Source organism: Hippocampus guttulatus, chromosome 7 (assembly GCF_054856545.1).
Source record: "Hippocampus guttulatus isolate MCC_2025c chromosome 7, RoL_Hgut_1.0, whole genome shotgun sequence".
In the NCBI taxonomy this organism is placed as follows: domain Eukaryota; kingdom Metazoa; phylum Chordata; class Actinopteri; order Syngnathiformes; family Syngnathidae; genus Hippocampus; species Hippocampus guttulatus.
This window is the reverse complement of record NC_141267.1, coordinates 15,958,527-15,976,606: the sequence shown is the minus strand read 5'-3', so window position 1 is coordinate 15,976,606 and position 18,080 is coordinate 15,958,527. Positions and strand designations below refer to the sequence as shown.

General features: G+C 41.7%; 2 protein-coding genes across 3 annotated transcripts in view; both read left to right on the top strand.

The window, feature by feature from the left end:
• Positions 1 to 6,917, top strand: part of ssbp4 (single stranded DNA binding protein 4) — a 95,454-nt gene extending 88,537 nt beyond the window's left edge. The window contains exons 12-17 of one of the 2 annotated variants that reach the window (XM_086115953.1): positions 174 to 228; positions 2,421 to 2,491; positions 2,574 to 2,652; positions 2,904 to 2,932; positions 3,760 to 3,861; positions 5,218 to 6,917. In XM_086115953.1, coding sequence (XP_085972079.1) covers positions 174 to 228; positions 2,421 to 2,491; positions 2,574 to 2,652; positions 2,904 to 2,932; positions 3,760 to 3,861; positions 5,218 to 5,298 — 417 coding nt within the window. In that variant the 3' untranslated portion in view covers positions 5,299 to 6,917. Of the gene's footprint in view, positions 1 to 173; positions 229 to 2,420; positions 2,492 to 2,573; positions 2,653 to 2,903; positions 2,933 to 3,759; positions 3,862 to 5,048 lie in introns of both variants that reach the window. The other variant, XM_086115955.1, reaches the window with a different exon arrangement.
• Positions 6,918 to 8,978: 2,061 nt separating this feature from the next.
• fkbp8 (FKBP prolyl isomerase 8) lies at positions 8,979 to 17,930 on the top strand. Its single transcript, XM_086116232.1, has 9 exons — positions 8,979 to 9,143; positions 9,488 to 9,747; positions 11,146 to 11,315; positions 11,897 to 11,985; positions 12,064 to 12,284; positions 12,355 to 12,527; positions 12,608 to 12,685; positions 14,245 to 14,379; positions 16,386 to 17,930. Exons 2-9 carry the CDS (start codon positions 9,516 to 9,518, stop codon positions 16,470 to 16,472), a joined length of 1,185 nt encoding a protein of 394 aa, XP_085972358.1. The 5' UTR covers positions 8,979 to 9,143; positions 9,488 to 9,515; the 3' UTR covers positions 16,473 to 17,930.
• Positions 17,931 to 18,080: the final 150 nt, after the last annotated feature.

Here is an 18,080-nt window from a genome sequence, read left to right as displayed (position 1 = left end):
GAGAGAGTGAGAGAGAGAGAGAGAGAGAGACAAAGAGAGACAAAGAGAGAGAGAGAGACGAAGAGAGAGAGAGAGACCATGAAGTGATCCGCCACTTCTGCTGTGATGTGTACGCGGAGGCGTGCTGACACTGCCGAGCGCTTACTTTACTCTCCTCTTGTTTCGCTCTTCAGGGCCCCCCGGGGGGAGGAGGTCCACCAGGAACTCCCATCATGCCGAGTCCAGGAGGTGATGCATCGACTTTTCCCCTTTCTATGCGCAACTTTTTGTTTCAGTGCAGGAGTACTGATAGTACAGGTACTGAGAATTAGAGTGGGCTAACTCACTATATACTGGATACACGGTCCATACAAACATTTAAAAAAAATATTTTTTACGATTGCGGAAGCAGAAATATACTCGCTGAGGTCCGTGCATGACATTGCCAGGTAAACTGCAAGATCTCCCCTTGCGGATGATGTGGTCGGCTGTGCATGTGAAATGGGCAATTGGAGAGCACTTTGCACCTGCACAACCGTACAAACATAAAAATGTTTGAAAGATAATGAATGATGATAATTTGTTCAATTAATTAATTTCCACAATCATTCAGAGGGATTCTCGTACACTGGTGGCATATTTTGGAATGAAATCCGGTGACATCCATCACACGTCCATGGAGCGCCGAATTTATCTGCCTGTGCCTCGATGAATGAAACCAAAATTGCATAACACCATCTGTGCTGCACAAGAGTCCTCCTTTTAGCCAGTTTAAAATCTAGTCTACTTTTTTGTCACCAAATTATAAAATGCGCCGGGGGGTCTGAAAAAGTAATGCTGAGTGAGGTGTAACGGGTCTACCAAATTCACACACCGACTGAACTGGACCATCTCCCTGACACGAAAATGACAATGCGCCTGTTTATACGCCCAACGTACACTTCTCTCTTCACCCAATAATCAGGTACTTCAGGGTCGAGGCTGCTTCATGTGCCGGAACCCCCAGAAAGGCCCACGCACACTAGACTAGATTTCCGCTGGAACGAAAATGAAGTTTTTACGCTCCAGTCTACCAAAATAGGGCCCATTGTATTTTTTTTTATTACTAGCCTCTATTGTGCTGCGTTGCCCAGGAAACCTTCTATACAAAACATTCCTGACTCATATACTCAACAAGGGAAGACATATTTTCCATTCCCAGTCGCCAAAACTACACATCAGACACACATTTCAATTTCCTACAAAATTGTACACCTCCCACTCACTATTGGCCCTCAGTCCCAACAACAATGGCCAGATTCAGGCACTTTGTATGTGCCACATCCAAACATCTGCCGTCTCTCCCAAGCCTTTTATGCACAACTTTCAGTTGGCAATATCAGATCAAGGTCACCTCATCCTCGCGAGTGGCAACAAGGAATACTGTTGCTAAGGTGCCAGGCGGTTAACAGAAGAACTTGGGATATGCTGAGGGGGGGATCATGTTACGCAAATAGTAACAATGTCTTTGTTTGTAGTTTTCAGGAAAATAGTCATATGAAATAATAGGTAATCATTTTAAAAGAAAATAGCTATGATATTGAAAGTATAAAGTTATTGTACAATAAAATGAGGCAAAATAGGAGACAAAAACAATAAAGAAAAAAAGGCTAAATTAATTACGAGGATGAAGTTGCTCTTATGTAAAACAAGTTCCATTAATATTACAAGGATAAATTTGTGATAATCGCCACTGAGGTCTACAGTGGGCCAACTCCATTTTGGTCATTTTGCAGGGGCGAAATTCAAAATCTTATGATTGCAATCAAATTTGGGGGATTTATATCTCGGCAATTATTTCTTCTCCTGGACACTGAACACTTTTGGCATTTTGCCAAATATAATGATTTTGGACTTGGATCATATTGGTGAAAAATATCGAATCTTCGTTGCCTGATTTGAAAAGAAATCAAATGTGGGCGGAGGAGAGGTTGTGAAATAAGTCCACATAGCCATCAAATATCAAAACTTAATCAAAGATGATAAATAATCTTCACTCATAATAACAGCTAGAGGCACTGGCATTCAAGCGAAAGTACTACTTCATTTCTGAGTCTTATTCATTTCTATCTTGAAAATGAGAGTTCGTCCAGTGTTGCACTAATATATTTGAAAATGTGTCACCATTTGACTTCTTATCTTAAAAATACCCGCAACTTGATTTTATGTAGGAAGTCATTGTGTTATGAGAAAATATTCCTCTTTTTATGAGGAAAAAAGTAACGTTACATGTAAATATTTATATTTTTCCTCTTTATTTTCTTGTAGCATTGTTACTTTATTCAAGTTAATGAATGTAATTATTCAATGTACAATTTCAACTTCATTCTTGTTGTTGTTTTTTTAAAATATATAAATATGCATGACACACTTTCAAACATGCTCCTGCTTTTTCCTCGTAGATTCAACAAACTCGAGTGAAAACATCTACACAATGATGAACCCCATCGGCCCAGGTGGAAACAGACCTAATGTGAGTAGTAAGAGGGGGGAAAAAAAATCTAGATGAAAATGATACTTGTCTTCTTAGTGACTCTTCTGGTCTTTCTTTGCAGTTCCCAATGGGACCAGGGCCAGACGGGCCCATGGGTGGCATGGGCGCCATGGAACAGCACCATATGAACGGCTCGCTAGGTGAGCAATGAAGGTGTATTCTTTATTGGAAGTCAGACTGCGCCTTCTAGAGGCCGGCTGAGGAAGTGCCTCCTTCTTCTCTTCTGCTGTAATTAAAATGAGATGAGATGAGTTGATGGTGCCTATACCGTAGGCGCTCTTGTGTGTCTAATACTCACAGCTTCCTTCAAGTTTATAAGGGTGCTCGGGACGGGTTTGTCAATTAGTAAGTAGACCGCTCCTAAGCTTTCTTTTTTGCTGTGTGCTCACAGGCTCCGGTGACATGGACGGGTTGCCAAAGGTGAGGTGAAATACAGTCTTTGTTGGGTGTCTTTGGGGTTGCACGACTTCCGTTTTATTTATTGTTCAAGTCGGCACTAATGTGATGATAGTTGAGTCGACTAGCCGCTGATTACATAATTAATACATATAGTATTCACTAACATTGGACAGCTCATAAACTGAATTGAGTGGATCCCAGTTACTGGTACAGATCAACGCCAAGCAGCTCACACACACACACACATATATATATATATATTTTTTTTTTTAAAGGACACAAGCTGTTATGTACTGTGATGTGATTTAAAAATAATAATAATAATAACAACAACAACCCTGCTCCCTGCTGAGTAGTACACCTTGAACCGATCTTTAAGGAGCTCACTTATGAGTCTAAATTCCCCCAAATCTTGCCACGCCCTCTCCTCCCTCTCCTCATTATAAATCAAGTCATGGCTTTCCGTCGAAAAGGTGACAAATGCATATTACTGAGCTACTTTACTTCTGAACCGGTGCCAAAAGGCACCAGGCTACTTCCTGTTCGGTCACTTAGCTTGCACTGTGCTACCGTCTTCTTTGCGCTGTCCGGGACGCTTCGCAAACTAAGTGTGGTGTTCTTTAATTTCCCCAACTCTCTCTCCACTTTGATATTGTGGAGCCAAAATTCATCAAAACCTTCAGTCCATTTCAATCATCTGTTGCTGCCAGCAAACATGTTATTAGCGACTAGTCGGCGTCATGGAGGCGCAAAGTCAGCATTGACCGGTCTGTACAACCCCTTGTGTGTGTTGAATAATAAGCATGTCAATCTACTTACTGACTGTGTTGTGCGGTTGTGTGTGGTAGAATTCTCCCAACAACATGGCAGGCATGAACAATCCCCCTGGCACTCCGCGGGATGACGGCGAGATGGCAGGCAACTTTTTAAACCCATTCCAAAGTGAAAGTGTGAGTAGCGCCACATATTCAACTACCTCTGCCAAGGCCACACCGTTTGCTTTGAAACTTAAAATTGAATGGGTTTGGGTCAAGTTGATTCAGTCAATTTTGCTGAGTCTGCCTTTAAAAAAAAAGATTGTTTTAAATTTAAATTGAATATATATGAAAATAATGGCATGTTGCTGCTTCTTCGCGGGAAGAAATTCAAGGTTTACCGCTATTTAGTTAGAGCTGTGCTCATAAATTTACTGGGTAAATTTGGAAAATATGGGCAATTTGGTGGGGGGGAAATATGACTGAATGGAGACCATCTCATCTGGATGGCTTTTTTTCCCCCCTAAACTTTACATACCAGTGATTACATGGTAAATGTAACATAAATGAAACATATATTTGAAAGAAAATAGCATTTTAACAATGTCATTCTTAGTCATTCTTTATCATTCTAAAAGTTGTTTTAGTTAAAAATAAATCCAATTTTATGTTTATGTTAACGTTTTTTATGGAATAATCTATGACGGAAACTATCAAATGCTTGAGACCAGTTTTCGCGCAAAAAAACAAACTCAAACCAATAAATTGTATAACTAATTTTATTTGCTTTTATAACATATAATATAAGATATACATTATTTTAATTGTGAGAGCCCCCTCCCCCACCACCCCAAAAATAAAAAATTATAATTCAAAATATTCTCAATCATGCAATAAGAAAATAAATTCAGTTCAACTTCATATTCACGTCACCTTGCATCCCTTAAATGTTAAGAACCGTCCTGGTGGACGTACGCTCTTAAGATGGTGATCAGTACTTTTCTCTGTGCCTTTGTCCTCGCAACAACACGGCATGCACAACCAAACCCACGCATGGAAACACAACGAGTGTGCATGCAAACTATCATCATACAAAGACGACTGATCAGGATGCTGACGACGCATCACAAATCTATCACTGCCACCTTATATTCTCTAACGTTCTTCTGTGGGCTGCACTCCTCCTCCTCCTCCTCTTGTATGTCCTCGGCTCTGCTTGCTGCTGTTTTACTCACATGATCATTTATTCCATGACATGCTGCTGTAAAAAAAACCGGGGGGGGGGGGCTGCATATAGTCCAGTGTTGCTTGACTAAGTTGAATAAGAGTATGGGCTTATCTTTTCTCTCTCTTCCCTCTCTCTTTTTTCTCTCCTTTTACAGTATTCACCCAACATGACGATGAGTGTGTGATTCCGTTTTTTTTATCTTTTATTTTACTTTTTCATCTCCCTTTTATTCTTCCCCTTCACCCCTTCACCCACGGTGCGTCTTGTATTGCCCTCCTCCCTTGCCCCCTTTTCCTCCCTCATCGGTGTGGATCGGCGTGCAGCCCCTTGGAATGGCCATGGACAGCAGGACCCCCCTCAAGGGTCCCCATCCCAACGTCTGTAAAATGGGTGTACGAACATGAGACTTTCTTCCTCACCTGCTGCGACCACTCCCCCATCTCTCCTCGTCATGAGCCTTGGATCACCCGCCCCCCCCTCACCCCCCAACCCAAATATCTAGAAATCAATCCCAGTCCATTCAACCAGTCATGAAGCTCAACAATGGCGGAAATAATAAGCACAGGCCCCCAAATAGAATAATATATATATATTTTGTCTCTTGGCGAATCTCTTGTCAAATCTTGACGTGCTTTGCTGCATTTAAGACCTTGTCGGAAATGGAAAGTAAGCTTTCAGCTGAAAAGAAAAAAATATATACCGGCCAGTATTTCCTTTATTTTTGTTGTTTTTAAAGATGGATATACTTGTACATTATGATGACATACATACATGATGTACCATGGATATAAAAAGCCTACTAGAACATCCAAACTTAATTTGGGGGTTATCAGAGGCACTTCAAATGGTGATAGGTGTGTACTGACTCCCATTTAACATGAGTTTAAATGTGATTGCGTGATTCTGAACACAACCCCGTCCCAGTTAGAAGAGGGTGTGCACACTTTTGTAACCATATTACCTCAATTGTTTAAGTTGAAAAGATAAATAAACTAAATAAATACATTGAAATGATTTATGTCACATTAGTGGCCGAATGAGTTTGGAAATGATTTATCATAGTTCGGTGTTTTTGTCTTACAAAAAAAAAAAAACCTCCCATTTGGACAGAGATATGTAGACTTTTTATATGCACTGTACATCCAAGGTACATTGTGATTTCCGCCAAGTTTGTAAGTAGCAACTTTGACTTGTAGCAGCTTTTTTCTGGTCTGAGGTCATACGTTTCCAGTTTTCCCGTTTCATGCAGTACATACTGTATACCTTCAGTCAAATCAAGGTTTGTGTCTTTTCGAGGTGAGCCATTCATCCATGAGCAGATTTGATCTTATGTGTAAACATTTAACCCCAATTGTTGTTCTTTTATTCTTTGATGCATACAATTGTGCCTGTAAATCTTTAAAATGTGTTTTTTATACCCCCAAATCTGTTTGTTTGTTGTTGTTTTTTGGTAGTTTCAACTTGACCTCTTTTCAATTCAGGACTAATCGTTATTTGGACTGGAAGTCAATTGTGAAAGGAGTATTAGCGCCACACTGTCAAGAAATTATTCATTCAAACATTTTCAGAATTTTAAGAGAGAAAAGTTAAAATGCTCTGACCAAAATAATAATCTTCCTTGAATAAAGTTATAAAACGATGAGAATGAAGTCATAATATTCAAAGCATTAATCTGTGTACACAGAGGGAACCGTTGAGGATCGGGTCAGTTTACACTTGTGTGTGATTTTCAGTTTTCAACTTCTTGAAAAAAAAAAAGAAACTTTGTACTCACACTATCGCAACATTATTCCTATATTTGTTTTTTTTCCTCCTAGAAAAAAAATACAGGTTTGGTTTTTTGATATTCATACTTCCATTCTCATAATATTCCGTGGTTTCTTTTTTCTGTGACAACTCTCCCCTTGGAATCGTCACAGTTTTTCTTCACAGCTCAACAAATTCTAATTCTACAAATTTCTGACTTCTGACCCGTACTATCACAATTTCATTCTTGCAAAATAAAAACACTTCATTCAGGATACTACAACTTGTCTGTCTAAGCCTTACATGCACCCTGTAACCTGATAACATGATCAGCTGTCCACTGTAGTAACCGCTGTCCCTGAAAGGATTCAGAAATACAACTGCCTACATCATATCGTCACTCTTGTCCCATATTAATGCAACTTTTTTTGCAACTTTATTCTCGTAATATAACAATGTTTTCAGATGTTACATTGTCCTCAGATGTAGAAACTTTTTTTTTCTTGTGTGGCCTTAATACTCCATACATTGGCCAAAGAGGTTCATTGATCCAGACTCTTATAAAGGTGATAGAAAGAACCAAGTGATACATTTTTTCCCCCTTGTTTTTGATGTATACACCTGTAAGCATAATCCACAGAATCTCCTATGTAACATGATTCTTCCTGTACATTTGGCCCAATTTTAAAGGGATAAAAATCTCAGAATAGCTGGGTGGATATTTCCAAGATTTAGCTCCCAGAGGAAGCTGGTGGGGGAGACACTCGCCGGTCAACATGACACTCACCCTCCCTTTCTTCCCTCGAGTACCATCCCTCTTCTTCATTTTTTTCCCCCTCCCGTTTTTGTAAATACTGTACAATGCATTTTGATATCATGGACATGTTTTGATATGTCAGTCACTACCGATGAGTACAGCTGAGAGTAAATTATTAATGAAACTGTCCATGTTTTTTTTTTTTTTGGGGTCATAGAGGAGCAAGGACGCCCGTCGACTGTTTGGCTCACATGTGGCTGAATGTCCACAACAAAAAAGTTGTGCTAGGGTACAGGGACGACTAGTAGTAATCATTAAAATCTGACCTCATGTTGCAGTTTCTAATATGAAGGATTTGTTTGTTTGTTTGTTTTTTAGCCAGTTAAAACACTCAAGAGGAGTTTGTTTTGAAATGAACATGATGGGATAAAAAGAAAAACGGTGTCCTTTGCTATGGAGTCCTGTATAGACACGCTCTCAGTCCTCTGTGTATATGGATCATCTCTGTACTTCTATTGTGATGTATAATACTGTATCATTAGGAGTAAGATCTGCTGGTCATGTTGAGTGTGGGAGGGGCGGGTCTTGGGGAGTATTGGGGTGGGAGGGGGGGCATAAAGAATTCTCCTGCAGTATTCAATATGAAGCAGTCTGTCTCCTGGTTTGCTTTGTATTTCATGCTAGGATAGTTGGGAATCTTGTCTTAGGGACGTAGATGTCTTGTGTAGGTAATAAAAATGTTCTTTGTATGTTTCTTTATATTGTAAAGTTTCTTTAGACTGAAAGGAGGGGGGGACAGATAATTTGCTTATCAGAAGAAAAAAATGCATCAATAATAAATGTCATTTGTTTTTCCTCATTGTTTGAATCTCTTCCGCAAAATACTAAAGTCAGTGGATCACGAGACATTTTCGCATTGGAAATAATGTAACGTCATGTAATTCTGTTGCTAACAATAAACAATTAACTGTTTGGGAACTGCTAAATGAAATTAACTGTTGGATCAAAAAGTTATTATTGTTAACCGCTCAATGCAACCTGAAGGCTAAATCCAAGTTGTGACAATTATTAAAACATAGTCAATAATATTTAAACTAGTATATTATTATGATCGTAATATTTATGTTTGATTTAAGAGTTTTCTTATAAGGTGAATTAAAAATATAAATGTTGCACGTACGAAAGTGTGTCACTGTTTTAGAGAAGGATTATGTGGGCTAAATTGTATTTTGTGATTTGAGTTGCTCACAAGTAGTTTTCACAAATTTGTAACATTAGCTCGAAAGATAGGAATCGAAAAACAGTGTTGTTATGTACATCTATGAGGCGTGCGAAGAATGAAATGTCAAGTTAGCCCCGGTTAATTCGGCCTACCCATTTATTCTCAGCACAACAGCTAAAGGCCTTGATACGAGTCCATTTCAAAATAAGATGGTTGCGCTGACTGTCAAACGTCACCCAAACAGTGTCATAATAATGTAATCATATTTATTCTTTAGAGTGAATAGGAACGTGGTTTGACGCTTTAAAGACGTGCACGTGATTTTATTTTGAAACTGTCTCCGCCGTTGTTTCCCCACATTTCAAGTCTCGCGGTAGTGCAACGGTAACTAGAAGTGGTGCTTTGGACGAAATTGTTACTTGTGTTTTCCCACACAAGCAGGCTGACTTCTGAAATACACATAACGTCACCGTCAATTGAATGAAGTGTTGGACTGCCACTAGAACAAGCGACCGTGTTCAAAGGTAAGATACACACCTACACACATGCTATTTTTTAATATATTTGGACCCAACGACTGACATTAGCCAGTTAGCTTTCAAGCACAACTACATCAAGGCCAGCTATCCTTGATGGGACCGTAAGAGAACTTTCTAGAAACGTGAGGAAGGCTTGGAAATAGTGACGTATTTTGCACGTTTGGTTAGTTTGAGTTATGAATAAACATTAATGGGTACGTTCAGAGAAGAAACTAAGCGTTTCGAGATGTTTGAAATCGTCACGAAATTGTCCTTGGTTTGTGACGCCACCATCCACGGTGTTGATATGGGATATTACATTTGCTATCAACGTTATATAACCCATTTAGCACCTCCATCTTATGACCGGGAAAGATCATGGACGTCGTCGATGGTGAGGGCAGCGCGGCGGCACCGGCCAAGAAGAGCGGCCGGACGTCGTTGCTCGACAGCGGAGAAGACTTTGAGGTCTTGGATGACGAGGACATTGACGACGACCCCCCTCCGCTGGAAGACGCCGGCGGTGGGGAGGGCCAGGACGCGCATGAGGAACGCGGAAACGAAGAGGCAGACCCCGAAGAAGCCTCACAGGAATGGCTGGATGTGCTAGGTTGGTGCTTTGCTTCGTGGCTATCGGCTAACGCACTGGAGAAAATCAGTGCTGGTACAAGCGTGCTGCAGAGAAGGCGCAACCGCCAAGCACAGATTCTTCTCCTTTGACGAACTACGTGGCCAAAACAAATGCTGAAAACAATCCACAGCAGGTCCACACGATGAAGTTTATACGTTGCCAAAATTTGTGTCGCCTCACCTTGTATGGGCGGAGACGGGGGTGAGTCGTCCATCGGGATAAGCCAGCCCTAGGTTCCCTGCGATGATATGTGGAATATAAGATAAGAAAATGGAGAAATTCCCAATTCACAGCAGGAAAGTTATGAAAGGAAGAAGAACAACAAAATATAGGAGCTGCTGGAAAGGCAGCCACTCTTGCAGCGCCATTTTGAAGTCAAACACAACACATAGGACACAGTCAGTCGTGCAATCTTCACCAATTTTCTGCATACACTTTGTCTGAAGCAGTTATAGATGAAAGAAGAGAGGATCAAAGTGTCCTTTCACCAGTGGATCAGAGACGTCATGCTGAAAATGTGCACACATCGGCTACAAGCTAAGTTTTGAAAGCAAACACGAAGCTGTAGCGTCCATTGATGAAAAGAGATTAGTTCACTTCTCCTGTCCCACGTAATCCGCTTCAAACTCCAAGCCGCGACTCCCAGTTCCAAATCCGCATCGGCGCTCATGCTCCTTTCTTCTCATCGTCGGCTCCTCAAAAGACTTGCATCCATCCAGCCGCAGACTGTTCAACAGCACCGATCTCTCCGCTGAACAAAGCGGGGCTGTGAAAAATGCTGCCCATTACAGGCGCAAGACACAAGCGCCCTGGGACTGTCCAGCAATGACCGTCAAATGGCACCGACATTCCTCCCAGTCAAAAACAGTGCTGGTATACCCATGCTGCCGAGAAGGCGCAACCGCCGAGCACAGTCTCTCCTCCTTGATGAATGTCGTGGCCAAAAAAGGCTGAAAAAAGTCCACATCAGGTCCACATGACGTAACAACAAACACAAAGTGACAAATCAAACACAAAAACAAAAAAAGCAAGGCTCATGAGAGCACTTGCTGATGGCTGCCTACTCAGGCGCCATCTTGACTTCACATAGGTGGTAGCCAAACAAAAATGTATTATCTTATTTTTGTGCTTGGCTTTAAGAATGAAGTTACCCTGTTGGGATAATTTTTTCTGTACAGATTTAAATCATTTTAATGCACATTAACTCATGACCTTAATATATACAGTATATATATGTGAAATGTGAGGAGAAGGTTCAGGACATTTGCAAAAACCGAGATAAAGGCTGGTGTTGTTTTTCTGCCTAGTCAGAGAAATTGTTCCTGTTTGAGACAGAATGTTATGTGCTGTAATTGTAATGAAACATTTTGTTCCTAGGTAATGAGCAGCTGAAGAAAAAGGTCCTGGTAGCAGGCGAAGGCCGGGAGAGTCGTCCAAAGAAAGGACAGAACGTGACCATTTGTCTTAAAACATTCCTGAAGGATGGAACGCTGGTGGAGGAGCAGCCCGAGCTCACGTTCACGCTTGGTGACGGCGATGTCATCCAGGTAATGAATGGCCAGTGAGTACTATTTGTGCTGGCTTGGCGTCAAACACCTCTGGGTGATTTGCTTTCAAGTGTTTCATGTGTTCCAGCAGTGTTCGATTTTGTTTCCCACGTTTACTTAAAATTGTCTCTATTCTATTTCATTCCATTTTGATGAAGCGCGGTTTGTCTTTGCTGTGTTGTTCCAAAAATTCTACCTTGTGTTCACCTTACCATTTTACAAAAATGCTTTCTCCTGCCATTTTGACTGAACTATACGATAGAGACCTCAAGGCAACACGTAAGAAAAAAAACAACCCTTTCCGTTCCCTTGCTCATAACTTTGCCTTCCCTCGCAAAAAAACTCTGCGTTCCCTCGCAAACATTTATACAAGTGATTGCGAGGGAATGCAAACCCCACCCGTGTCACCTTTGCGGCTCCATACTACACTATTTTGACAAAGGGTTGAAAAGAACTGCCATCCATTCTCTTGACCACTAGGTGGCGCCACTATTATTTATTTTCAGTGTGGTGTGGGAATTCATGAGAAATTCTCTGACCGTCCAATACTGTCTTGTACATTGTTATTTTTGCTCTCCCAGGCCTTGGATCTCGCAGTGCTGCTCATGGAAATGGGTGAGAAGGCACTCGTCCAAACTGCTGCCATCTATGCGTACGGTACCTGGGGAAGGTAATGGTAGAGTTTTGCTAATACATTGCATGATGCACATTTCTTGTGTAAAATGCAATTTTCAATATATTTTTCTAGCTGTGATCCAGATGTGCCACCCAATGCTGAGCTGTCCCTTGAAGTGGAGCTGAAAAAAGTCTGCGATGCACCAGACATGGAGCTTCTACCTCCGCTGGAAAAGATTGCACTGGCCAGTGGAAAGAGAGAAAGGGGCAACATTCTTTATCAACGCGGAGACTTTGCTTTTGCCATCAACTCCTATAGCATCGCCCTGCAGATCACAGAATCCAGCTCCAAAGGTAGCGTGACAAGTTGACCCTCACACTGCAAAAAGATCGAATGGCCATCTGTGTTTGCTTGTCTCAACAGTGGACATAAGTCCGGAGGAGGAAAACGAGTTGACAGACGTGAAAGTGAAGTGTCTGAACAACATGGCGGCGGCGCAGCTCAAGCTGGACCACTATGAGGCTGCATTTAAGTCGTGCGTCGCCACCCTCACTCACCAGCCCAATAACATCAAAGCACTCTTCCGCATGGGCAAGGTAACACGTTTCACATACTTTCACTTCAGAGTCCTTGTCATTGAAGCTGTGGCAGTTACAGTGCTGTATTCTCACTCCAGGTGCTGGCCTTACAAGGCGAATACGGAGAAGCCATTCAGACTTTGAGAAAGGCACTGAAGCTGCAACCGAGCAACAAGGTAATGTGTACCCGATGCTACAATCCGGAAAACTGGGTTGTTGGGACATTTCAGACTTCTGACAATGAAATCACTGGAATGTCTATAAAAAACCCCCGATATTTTCATTCATTGGTTGTCTTATACGTACCTCCCTGTAAACGACAGATGATACAAATTATTCCCTGTTGAAAACTTGAGAAAATTAACCCCAATGGACCCGGAGATGCTCCCAATTTCTTATCGAGACTTCTTTGCTCCCGATGAATGAGTTGAGCTCATTTCCCTCCAGGAACGCCTTGTCCTGACAGAGGGCCCCCGCCCACATTTGTGGAGCCAACTTCTAAGTTCTCAAGTTACATTTCAGTCAGCTTCTTTTGCAGTTTTGTTTGCTTTTTCGTGGCGTGGATCGCATCTTTCTCCTGCTGTTGTGTTTCTAAGAACATTTTGTGACACTTAAGTTCATTTCCGCCATAAAGCGGTTTAAGTGTCATCTACTCTTTTAATTCATGAGTGTCGAGATCCTCCCGTTATTTTGTTTTTTGAGGTTTAGTATTTCCTTCATAATAGTCGCTAGTCCCTCAACGAATGCGCGGGCCTTTTTGAGGTCGCCATTTTTCGCAAACTGCTGCTTACTCAGCTTTCTGCAGCCGTCTTTTCTCCATGCCAATCTAGAAGTCCTATTAAGATTTGCAAGCGTAAAACGTATTAAAAAATACTCTTTAGTACTCAAGCTTACTGTAAGACGCAAGATGCTTGTAGGGCTTAAAAACCAAACGAAGTAAATCTGCGAATGCATGATGTTGCCAATAGCCAATGAGTGCCGTGATTTATTTTTGTATTTTATTTTTTACTGACAGCGACAGCCTTGATGTAAAATTTTAGGTGGAGATCAAGGAGATGAGTCCAAAGATTTGGCACTTTGAAGTTACACCTAGACTGTATTTGGAATGTTTCCCTGAGTCGCTTGGCACTCATCCCTTTGAATTGAATGCACTGTAATGGGCCACTAGATTCATCATTTCAGAGGATGTGCTTTCGAGTGGCTTTAAATAGGTTTGGCCTTGCCATCTCGTGCCTTCTGTTCTTCCGCTCCCACAGATGGACATATAAGGTTCGGTGACCATGTGTCATTCAGGGCCAGAATACTCCCCATGCAGTTATACCAATCTGTCCTACACGACTTGGCTTTTTCAGCTTTTCATTCACCATGCCAATTGTAAATGAATATAGGTGTTATGTACTTGTGTGGGTCGTTTTTTTTGTGTGTGCGTGTGCCAGGCCGATTATCTGTGCCGATTATTGCCGTTTTTATTCAGATCGGCATCGGTCTTCTGATCAGCGATCAATGTAAAACTTCAGGGAACTGTTTTCTTAAATTTTGTAAGAGACACTGTTGACGAGGCAGAGGGCGATTAGCTTCTGCGTCATCCGTCTGTGCATCAAGGAGAAATGTCTGGCCACATTTCCTTTGCCGTTCATCATTTCCAAACCATCCAAGTATGAACGTCTGTCCTTTGTCCTCTTGATATGCTTCCATTATCCACGTTGGCTCATTTGTAACCATTGTGCCCCTGTAGACCATCCACGCAGAGCTGTCGAAACTGGTGAAGAAACACTCGGAGCAGAGAGGAGCGGAGCAGGCTATGTACAAAAAGATGCTGGGCAACCCCGCCAACAGTGGCGCACACAAACGCTGGATCAAGTCGTCATGGGTGAGCCCCTTGAGCCCCTTTGAGATGTCCCCTTGAGGTGTCGTAAGTCCAGTCTGATATCAAAACTATGATGTCAAAACTATTACAAAGAGCCATGGAAGAACCTCTTGACATTTTGATAATTACCTCATGGGTGGGAAAACTTCCTTCGCTTAAACAGGGTATACAAGCACTTAGTTTTCATACATTCCTAAATTGGACGGTGTTTATACTACAAACCTAAAGATTTGCTTTCCATTATTCTACATGCCTTAAAATTTCAAAGTCAATTTGTTGAACAAAAATGATTTTTAAAAACAGTCAGGGGGCATAAATACATCCGTGTTGGGTCGTTCCAACAGCGTGAGTGGGAAACCGACAACAAAGTTAACGACAGATGTTGGTAAGAAACTGAGATGGGCTTCATTGACCGTACTTTTTAATACAGGGGTGTCAAATTCAGTTACGGCTTCCATCGGAGGGCTGGTGCAAAATCTCAACGTTATTTATTAGCCATGACAATTTGACATTTCGGTATGGATTTCAGCAAGAATCATGATAGTTGACGCACATGATTTGCTCCTGCGGGCCACATAAAATTACATGGGGGCCAGATCTGGCCCCCGGGCCTTGACTTTGACGCGTTTTTTTAATACTTCGGGATATCGCTCAAACAGCCTGCCGCCTACTTTCAGATGTGCCCCCCCCCTGCCCCCCCGCACGCACATGTCTCACAAAGTGTTGCCATTCGGTTTATGCGAAAATGTAAAATGTTTTGTTCCGGTTTGAATTCGGATTCGGCGTTTTTGGGTTTGTTTTTTTTCTTTTACACCCAATTCACATCTCACTTTGAATCACCAGCGATTAATTCACTGCCTGACAGTTGGGAGTAGTGTAAGAATACAGTACAATACAATACTTGCTGATTTATATAGTGCTTTCACAACAGCGGCAGCTGTAACGAAGCGCTTAACAAAACAGTTAAAGTAAAATAAATAAACACAACACATAACAAAACACGGACAGTCGTGCAGTCCTAACCACTTTTCTGTCACACGCTTTGTGGTGTGAAGCAGTTTGAGATGAAAGAGGAGAGAATCAAAGTGTCCTTTAACCAGTGGATCAGAGACGTCATGCTCAAAATGTGCACACGTCGGCTACAAGCTAAGTTTCAAAGTCAACAAGAAGCTGTAGCATCCATTGACGAAAAAAGAGATTGGTTCACTTCTCCTGTCCCATGGAAATCCATTTCAATTCCAAGCGGCGACTCACGGTTCCAAATACGCATCGGCGCTCTGCGCCAATGCTCCTCTCTCCTCATCCTCAACTTCAGCAGCCATCCATCCAGCCGCACCAACGCCGACTGTCCAACAGCGCCGACATCTCCACTGAACAAAACGGGGTTGTGAAAAATGCCGCCCATTACAGGCGCAAAAAACACAAGCGCCCCAGGTCTGTCCAGCACCGACAGTCAATGGCGCCGACATTCCTCCCAATCAAAATCTGTGCTGGTACAGGCGTGCTGCCGAGAAGCGCAACCACCAAGCACAGATACTTCTCCTTTGACGAATGTCGTGGCCAAAAAACGCTGAAAACAGTGCATATCAGGTCCACACGATGAAACAACAAACAGCATGTGACAAAACAAAAGACAAAAACAAAAAAGCAAGAGCACTTGCCGAAGGCTGCCTACTCGGGCGCCATCTTGGGAAAAAAAATGTATAGAATAATGTAATATGACCTGATTTATTCAGCGAAACAAGATAAATGTTTGACACAAGGACTCCACTGCGAAGGATTTTGTGAGACTGAAAAGGCTGAGAAGAAAAATACCGGTTACTGTGAAATGGGCTGATTAATTTTTAAAAATGTAATGCATAAAACAATCCTCGAATCATGTTTTTTTTTTTGTTTCCTAATTTTTACTGAGGGAGGTTGAAAACGTCATACTTCTATTTACTTCCATTGTGTTGTTATAAACATTAACATTGACACACTCTCTTCTTTCTGCCCCTTTTCCTCTCCAGGGTCTCAGCTGGAAGTGGTTATTTGGCGCCACAGCGGTTGCCATCGGCGGCGTAGCCTTATCGGTGGTCTTGGCTGCCAGAAACTGAAGCCCCCCATTCCTTTTTTCTTTGTTTTTTGTTTTTCTTTCTTTCTGTCAGCTAGTGAACGGACCAAGAAATAAGCACAGCTGGCACTGAGGACATGTCAGTAGAGTCATTCGGATGATTTTTGAGGAGTTGTTCATGGGAAGTTTGAGTTTGCATACGTGTATTCGGATGCTGACAAACCTTGCAGCTTTCAAATGATAATGATCCCCTTTTAGCAAATGGCCGCTGCATCTGTAAAGCAAAAGGGTCCCGTCTAACAGTCATAAAAAGCTCATCATTTCCTCCCACATATATGCTGAATTCCCACCAATTTGCTGTTTTTTGGCTCATGGCCAAAAGCTGTGTCTAATATAAAAATATTTCTTGGGTGGCATCTTGCGGCCAAGAATTGATGTTGAAATGAAGGGAGGAGCTTCATTTACATGTATTCATAAAAAAGCCATTCACTGACCTTTTTTTTCCTCCCCCCTCTCATCCGGGTTACCTGATTTTGACGCAGCTGTATCCCTTTCGGCACGCCAAATGCAGTCTGCACACGTTGCAAGTCACCGTTGCACTTTGAAGTTTCCCGTGACAACTTCCAAAACATTCCCCTACTGACTTTGTTGCGTAGTATAAAACTTTTTTTTTCTCCTTGTTTCTTTTGGGGGTGGGGGATATTTGCATACCTCTATTTCTTGCCTTGTAGACGATTAAAAAACATTTTTAAAAAAAGTAAAAACATGATAAACCCCCCCCTGATTTCGATCAGGTGAAAATGATGTGATCGGGCCCAATCTCCAATCGTGTAGTTGGGATCAGGACATCCCTAATGTACGCTATGCTTAGTGAATAGAGGGGGTGCTTTATGAATAGGGGGGGGGGGGTGTGCACTGTTATGCTTTTTCTTATAACCACCCCTACAATAATGGCCCAAGTCTTTTCAGTTAGTATTTATTAAAGAGAATGTGTGTTGAATAAGGTACAAAGTATGATGTGCTTAGACAAAACATCCAAAGCTAAACGTTCAGAACACACTGAGGTGATCTGGAATGCGGTTAAACAGTCCTACCTCGCATTTGTCGTCATCTCATTCACAAAGTCAATCCAAGATGCAAGCGAAGTATGTTCAGTACGCATATAATTACAAATTGATGACTCGTATTATCGCCACGACAACCAGGGCGGTGTGCGGTGACACCAAGTTTTGACACTGCAGAAAGAGTCTATTTTGGACATTTTTGTCACTTATACCTCAGGTTTTGACCATTGAAGACCAAATGTTGACATGTCCAACATAGGTGGATTGTGATTACTTTGTTTCCTTTTAGGTGTTAATTTATTCTAGCGTCATTGCTTGTTCTGTAATTTACCCGCACTGAATGTGTCCTAAATTTAAAAATATTCCATTAACAGTTTGTCACAGTTTTCCTGTGTTAATTTTATATTCCTCAGAATAAACTTCCTGAAGTCATCAAACCTGTGTGCTGGTTTGTTCTAGGACCCTACAAAATTATATGTCAAAATTGAGGGAGTTTGTTTTCGATCTGAATCATTTGAACATACCGTATTGTACACAAATTTCATTGGACAGTGATAATGTGAGCTATTTGTGCAAAGACACACTTC

Bases quoted from the DNA above. Each gene is read 5' to 3' on its own strand.
- fkbp8 (XM_086116232.1), top strand. From the start codon at position 9,516: ATGGACGTCGTCGATGGTGAGGGCAGCGCGGCGGCACCGGCCAAGAAG. The intron at 9,748-11,145 runs GTTGGTGCTTTG...TTTTGTTCCTAG, and splicing joins GGAATGGCTGGATGTGCTAG to GTAATGAGCAGCTGAAGAAA. The intron at 12,528-12,607 runs GTAACACGTTTC...TTCTCACTCCAG, and splicing joins CACTCTTCCGCATGGGCAAG to GTGCTGGCCTTACAAGGCGA.